General features: G+C 45.7%; 1 protein-coding gene across 1 annotated transcript in view; it reads right to left on the reverse strand.

Moving 5' to 3' along the window:
• Positions 1-42: 42 nt before the first annotated feature.
• LOC104129765 (scale keratin) overlaps positions 43-7,727 on the reverse strand; it is a 7,809-nt gene continuing 124 nt past the window's right edge. The window contains exon 2 of the mRNA XM_009642729.2: positions 43-344. Coding sequence (XP_009641024.2) covers positions 43-344 — 302 coding nt within the window. The remainder of the gene's footprint in view (positions 345-7,727) is intronic.

The raw sequence follows: 7,727 nt of genomic DNA on the forward strand, positions 1-7,727 counted from the left end.
TGCCTTGCATTGGGTGGCTCTTCTGAGACTTCTCTGCTGCCTTTAGCAGGGCCCACAGCTGCTGCGGAGGAACCGGCTGTCCCGACGGGAGGAGTACGGGCTGCAGGACCCGCTGCCGAGCGTGGAGAGGGCTGAACTCCCATATCCATACTGGGACCCATATGCCAGAGAGCCCCCATAACCGTAAAGGTTCCCAGAGCCATAGAGGCCCCCCAGCCCCAGGGAGCCCCCAAAGGCGGGGGCTCCGGACGAGCCCACCATGGCTTGCTGGGGGAAGGAGCTGAGGATGGGGCCGGGGAAGGTGACGACCACGGGGGGCGGCTGGATGAAGGCCGAGGAGTCGGCACGGCTCATTGCAGCTGTTAGCGACGGGCTGGGGGACGGCGACGCTGCTGGTGGTGGGGCACAGGTCGTAGCAAGACATTTCTTTGCAGGGATGAAGGCAATCCTGAAACACAGAGCACAGAGCTGCTTAAAAACAAAGCTTAAGATCTATTGGAACATCAGGCCAAAGTTTGGTGTGGGGTTGTTGGGGAACAGGCAAAATGAGCACCAGATGCATAAGCAAAATTGATGATGCTGTTCACAAACTTCCCTGTCGATCAGCGTTGCTCTGAGCTTCCCCATCCAGTAACCCCTGCACTTGTCACGTCTGAAATTCCTGCTTCTTTTTTTTTCCTTTAATTTGCATTCCCTCCCAGAGGAACAGTGTCTTGGCGGCACATTTTTACTTAAAACACCAGCGCTCGTCCCTGGTGAATGTGGTCATCCCTGAAAGCCAGGAGCTGCGGGAGCTACACCAGCGCTGATCTCCTCGTTACACCAAATGGGACAGCAGCAGGTTGTCTTGGGAGAGATGGGATGGAGGCAAGAACCCAGCACTGCTTTAACCACCCATTTCCTCCTCCTTTCCTCATCCCCGTTTCTTTTCAAGCTCTTTGGGGTAATATACTTCCAGTTGTTCCCTTTTAGTTCTGTGCTGTTTGAATCCCTGTGATCCCTCTGGTAAAGCCCCCAAAGCCTTTGAGCCTGAGGATAGACTCATATACTTGATGTAATAACTAAATACATGCGATAAAACATTTCTATTCAACTATTTCTTGGCATAGCAGTGTAATTTCACATAGAGTGTGGAGCAGGTTGTTAAAATGCAAGGAGCTGATTTCCTTCATCGGATCAGATCACACTTTACAAATTCCCATTTCAGCTCAATGTCTGGTCACAAAACCTTGGGGCTTAGCACTTTCTCAAGTAAAAAAGAGGAAATATTATTTTGTGCATAAGGTAACCCTGAAATACAGAGAATCCAATCACTGAACTCAGTGTACCTGAACAGCTAGCCTGGATCTGATTTACAAAGGGACATAAGCCAAACACAGTGGGTCAGACCACTGCTCTGCTTCCCTTTTTATTGCCTTCAGTCAAAATAACTAGGGCTTCAAACAAGCAGGATTTAGTTTTTACCTGTCCATAACAATTAAATACAAGCTAGGATTATTCTGCAATAAAATTCCCATGTGGGTAATGCTCCTTCTTCAGCCGGGTCATTAAACAGCTTAGGTTACGGCCACGTCTCTCTGATACAGCTATTAAGTGAAATAGTACAGGAGAATTCTGCATTTTAGAGCTTATGCCATCCTACATTTTCAATCTATTAACAGTACAGGAATGACCAAATATGAATTAAAGTTAAAAAAATGCCTCAAACCCTCGTCTTGACTCCTAAAGCCTACCAGTAACACAACTTGCCAACATACTAAAAAAAAAAAAAAAGGAGAGGAAAAGAAAGAGAATCAAAAAGCAGTCCTAAACCCACTAAGGTATTAGTAGTGAACAATATTTTAAGCCCCGTGCAAAGGCATTCTGGCATTTAGAAGGAAATGAAGTGGCATCGGACGTACCTGATGTAGAGGAGAGCAAGCAGGAGAAGGAGGTGGAATAGGTCTGCATCCCTGCACCTTTTATACCGTGCTTCCAATTGCCCGGGGGGGCTGAGGCACACTGTGCACATGAGGTCATCATCGCCAACCAGCCCAAATTTGAAGCACATATAACTTCCCAAAGTGATGAAACTGTTCTTGCTTGCTGTTTGCAAAATCACCCTAAATCTCTGAGGAGCGTGATATGCACATTCCAGCTCTCGGTTCTCTTTCATCTTGAAGCCTAATTGACCCGCTCCGATGCTGGTCTCATTCCACCCTGCTCACTGGCATTGCAGGAGGAATTAAACTGGTTCTATTTATTTAGCACTTCCTTCATTAGCTTCCCGTAATGATTTTAATCAGAGCTATAACCTGCTGTCGTATACATGTTTGTGTTTAAGTGCTTCAGATCTGGGCTCTCATCTAATCTACTCGCACATTTTGCAATGCAGTGTTCGGCGAGGTGGAAGGCACCTTCTGATCCCTTTGCCACCCACCACCACAAACCATGAGTGAGGTACCTACGGTAACCATGGACATTGTCTAATGGTCTTTGATTTAGAAATTCTCAATTTTCCTTGCTACTTGGCAAGACCAGTGGAAAATGTAGTATTTTGGTACCTGAAACAGTGTTTAAACCAACGGCTAAAGCTTCCTCTGAAGCGATATCAATTTTTTTTTTGCCTTATTTCTCTCCTGGAATCTGCAAAGGAGCTTAGAAGCGCCAAGTCCCTGCGGCTCCTGATGTACTGCAGTTATTTCTTAGAGGGAACAGGGATTATTCCTCTTTTTTACTGGGGTGGAAGGGCTACAAATGCAAGGGGGGATATGTATGAGCTGCTTGGGATGCCTGGAGCTTAAGTACGGCTGAGCAATGCCAGTGCTGTAGATTGAGCACTGTTCTGCTCAACCTGGAATCTGGAATCTGCAAAGATCCCAGGTTTGGCAGTGTAGGATGGCTGCAAATGCAAACAGCATTATAGTTACCAGCCCCTCTGTATCAACATTGCACAGCTTGAAAGGCGGACGTAACACAAGATGGTGGTGCTGCGGGTCCAAATTTCTCAGTTTCTTTGTGAAATTTTATGTTTCTGTCCACCCCTGCGTTCATTCAGCCTGTATCTTCTCTTTCTTTTTTGTTCATGTGGTGGGGTGTAGGTTGCCCTTCGATCTACTCCATCACCTCACTAAAGGAATCGAACCAAAGTTTCACTGGAGGATGCCACAGAAGCAATTTTTGAGTGTTTTCTTCCCAGATTTACTAGGTAAGCAGCAGGAAAATCAGTGGAATTATCTGAGGAACAATTATTGCACCAATGCTTTTTTTTGCAGAGCCCAAATTTGACAGCCCATATTTCAAGTGACTTGTCATTGGAAATTACTCAGGCTTCCCCCATACTTAGTGGGGAGGGACAAGAATTTCCGCAAGACAATTCATCCCGTCTCAGACGCTGACCTTACCAGAACTGCTATCACCCTCAAAACAGAACAATTTTCCTTTCATTGACTGTGGAGACAGACAACAAGCTCAGCTGAAACACCCAGCTTTTAACCAGGGATGGTTTGATGAGATGTGTCCCACCCATATTCTCAAATTCTGTGTCATGAACAGTGCTGGGCCCAGCCCCCACAACCCCTGTTTGCCTGTGGATCAGTTGGTTGTCAAATAATAAAAGCTGCAACGTTTCTACCAGAATTTATACCTAAATGATGGGGTGCTTTCTTTCCAGACTTCGAGATGGTCCTAGGGGATCACAGAAGCAATAACACTCACAAAGGTCGTTCAGAAATTTTGTGTGTGTGTGTTTTTTAAGCACTTCCCAACCCCCCCCTTAGTAAACTAGGCATGGAGTGGTGCATCGTTACTGTAACATAAGGATGTGGTTGGATTCAAGCAGCCCAGCATTTTGAAGTGTATTTATTAAATTGACCTGGTCAAGGATGCTCTTCCAGCTCATGATTTCCAACCATAGCATTTCAGTTGATTTTCTTTTCTAATTTAGGTTTTCTCTTTTTTAAGTTTGTGTATGAGCTTCTTCAGTGCTGATGTTATATTAATTCCCATCCCTTTCGGTGTCCGTAGCACAAAGATCTGCATCCTCCCCCTCCGTCCTTATGCTTTGAAAGATTTTCCTAGGACTTTCCTAGGCAGACTCTGAGCGGTCAAACTTTCTTCTGTGCTTTAAACACATGCTCAGCTTCTTAAAAAAATATATTTAACAAGCTGCCGGTGATGTGGCTGAGAAACTGGCTTACCTTTCTTGTGACCAATGGATTTACCTCCAAAATATGAAGAAACTGTAGACCTGGGTAGTGTGGGAGGCAAGGCACGGGTCTGGATGATTTTAAAAAGTCCTTCGCAACGTATCTTTTGATTTTTGCCCTGAAAAGTGCAGGATGGCCCCGTCCAAACCTTAATTCCAACTTCATATAAGAGTTGCTGATTTCACAAGAAAGGCACCGCGTTTTGTATCAATTATGCTTTATCTAGCATGGGTAAGGAAGGATGGAAAGAAAACCTGCGTATGAAAGCAGATGGCAATTATGATTAACGTTTGAGCCACCATCATTATGTCAACCAATAAAAGAAGAGACAAATAAATGAAGCCAGCATAATTCCTCCTGTCATTCTAATGTATTTAATGGAACGTTACCAGGAATGAATCTTGCCAATTAAGTGCAAAGATGAAAGAAATTTTTGGTTTGTAATTTGCATTTCATGCAGCGTGAGACTTTGCATCAACTAATAAAGCTGAATATTGAGCAAAACTGTTTCATCATTTTGAGGTGAACTATGTGTGATAAATGTGGGCTGGTGCTAATGGGAGTCGCAGGCTCTTCAGGCACTTTGAGGAAATACATAAAAAAACCTCCTGAAACTGCCGTGGATTTACTTCTCTTGCCTCCTTCCCAGAGCCAGCTATTTTCTAGGCATCAGACTGTTCTTATTCTGCAAATTTAAATTAGTCCTTGTCCATCATTCAGGAGGAGGCAACGTTAGATGCAGGTTATAAGGGCTAAGCTGGTATTTTCCAGAATGGATTGTACAGGAGCTGTCAGCTCTCCGTAGTTCAAATCCCAGGGCTATAATCTGCTGAACACATACCAAACCCCTGGCCTGCAGCCCTGCACACCTCTGTACTCCTGCACCGCGAAGGCCTCAGTCACAGCCATGTCCAATAAAGGACATTTCCTCCGTGTAGTTAATTACTTGGTCTTCCAGTCGCTGTTTTAAATTAGTTTTCATGGAAGAAAGCCAAAGCTTGGAAGGCATGTAAGCAAAGCTTCCTAATCACAGCAGAAAGAGCCTCCAGGATGTTGGGAATCAGGTGAGCCTTTGGACAGGTCACTCAGGTTATAGCAGATATAGGATATATCCTGCATGAGGACACACACACATATGTATATATATTGAGGCATAGCATCAGGATTTCTTAGCGCCCTCTACAACTGCCTGACAGGAGGCTGTAGTGAGGTGGGGGTCGGCCTCTTCTCCCTCATAACGGATGATGGGATGAGGGGAAATAGTCTGAAGTTATGCCAGGGCAGGTTTAGGTTGGACATTGGGAAAAATTCCTTCCCCAAAGGGCTGTCAGGCACTGGAAGGGGCTGCCCAGGGAAGGGGTCGAGTCCCCAGCCCTGGGGGGATTTAACAGCCGGGCAGAGGCGGTGCTGAGGGCCAGGGTTTGGGGGTGGGATGGCAGGGGTAGGGGAACGGTTGGGCTGGGGGAGCTGAAAGGGCTTTTCCAACCCAAACGATTCTGTGATTCTATTCCTGATCTAGTTAGCGGTGTCCCTGCTCATGCAGGGGGGTTGGACTAGATGACCTCTAGGGGTCCCTTCCAACCCAAAAAATTCTATGATTCTATGATTCTATGATTCTATGATTCTATGATTCTTACACTGCACTTCAGACGACATGGAACTGACTTTTATCAGAGACAAGGCATAGGATAAGAGCAACCATTTTTCTGAGGAATCTTGTGACCCTCTATATTCCTGTGTTTCCACTGAGCAATGAAAAGCCATCACTTTAAAATCGTTTTTCTCATGGGGCTTATATAAATTTGAGGAATTACATCCACAGCAGCAAGTAGAGCTTGGTAGGGTAGCTACAATTAGGTGGGATGGATCTGAAACTAAGTTAGTGTTGCAGAGGATCCAGACTGTTGTGCCTTTCCCATTTCCATGAGATCCAAGCTTTTTTTTCCCATTCCAGCAGAATTGGTGCTGTCTCACGCTAACACTCTTGTTTCCAGTTGGCCAATTCACGTCCAGTGTCAGTGCCAATAGCTGCAATGAGATGACTGTCCCGACCTGGGGGGATGGCTCAGCCCTCATCCCCTGTCACGACCTCGCCAGCCCAGATGCTCAGCTCCTCCATGACAGTGTAGCGGCATCTCTGTTAGCACTCATGCCTCAGAGCTCCTTTCATTGCAGGAATGGGAGCCTTCCTTATGATATCCTTTACCGCAACAGATTTTCTTACAGATTTTCAGGTCCTGGCAGCAAGCAGAACATCACTTCTGGCTGTTGTTTCGCTACTGGATGCCACTGGGGAAGCTGTGAGTCCTGCTGGAAGAGTGTTGTGGTTTAACCGTATCCAATTCACCTGAGAAAACTAAATAAAACCAAATAAAAGGCAGTATTTTTATTTGCGTTTAATATTTACACAAATTCCATTTATATTTAATATATACATAACTTAAACAGAACCAAAGAAGTCCCAAGCCTGGGAACTCAATCTGATACACCATGAAATTATTCACAAGGTCCTTACTGAGGTTTTGAAGAAGCATCATCTGCACACAGCCGGAATTCTGGAGGGTGAGAAAGTTTAATGGCACAGATCTAGGCTGGTCTGTGCTGGGGAAACACAGAATCTGAAATTCATTTAACCCCAGTCCCCAGTTTCCATTAAGAGCTGTGGTGGTGAAACTATTTGCACAACATTGGATTAGAGCTCTGCAGTGGCATAAGCGAGCGCTTAACTTTCAGAGTGTGAGCGGTCACTCGTAGTTCAAAGAATTGTCTCACAAACTCGCGAATGGGGATACCCCTAAAGTAACATGTAGGGAAGGCTGGTGTTCACCTACTGACAGCTTGTTGTGACCACGTTGGTGCAATTTGGTGGTGAAACAGGCCTAGGAAGGGCACTTCATGGAGACTTTCACTATGTGAAATATATGCACAGGATTATCGCGGCCATATGTACAACAGGCAGCTTTATCCAGAAGAGCTGGCAAATTCGGCATGGGTGGGAACACAAAACCACAGCACGCTTCTGTTAAATGATGCAACAGAATTTTATTGAGAATGAAAAGAACAAAAATATATTGCAGTATCGAGAATGTATATCCAAGATGTGGGAGTCGCATGCATTGTGAAAGACAGTGTTAAACGTCTCACTGCACTCAGCCACAAGCACGGTAAAGTAGAAGGCAGCAAGGAACTGGACCCCTGAAGATATCAGGAAAGAATTCAGAGGGAAAAAAAAGGGTGGTGCGGAGCATGCAGAAGGTGCAGCAGTGAACAGGATTTGTGAGTGCTTTCACAAAGCTGTCACTCGTCTGCTCCCTGGAGAATCTGGACTGGGTTTTCACTTGTACATTATTCAGTGGATTTTCCTGGTGTGTTTAGCAGGGCCAGCAGCTGCCACGGTTGTACCTGTTGTTCCAGTAGGAGTAAGGGCTGCAAGAGCCAGAACCATAGGATCTACCATAGCCGTACAGACCCCCCCAGCCCAGGGAGCCATAGCCCCCATAGCCGTACCGACCCCCCCAGCCCAGGGAGCCGTAAACCCAA

Source organism: Egretta garzetta, unplaced genomic scaffold (genome assembly GCF_000687185.1).
Source record: "Egretta garzetta isolate BGI_Z169 unplaced genomic scaffold, ASM68718v1 scaffold487, whole genome shotgun sequence".
Taxonomy (NCBI): domain Eukaryota; kingdom Metazoa; phylum Chordata; class Aves; order Pelecaniformes; family Ardeidae; genus Egretta; species Egretta garzetta.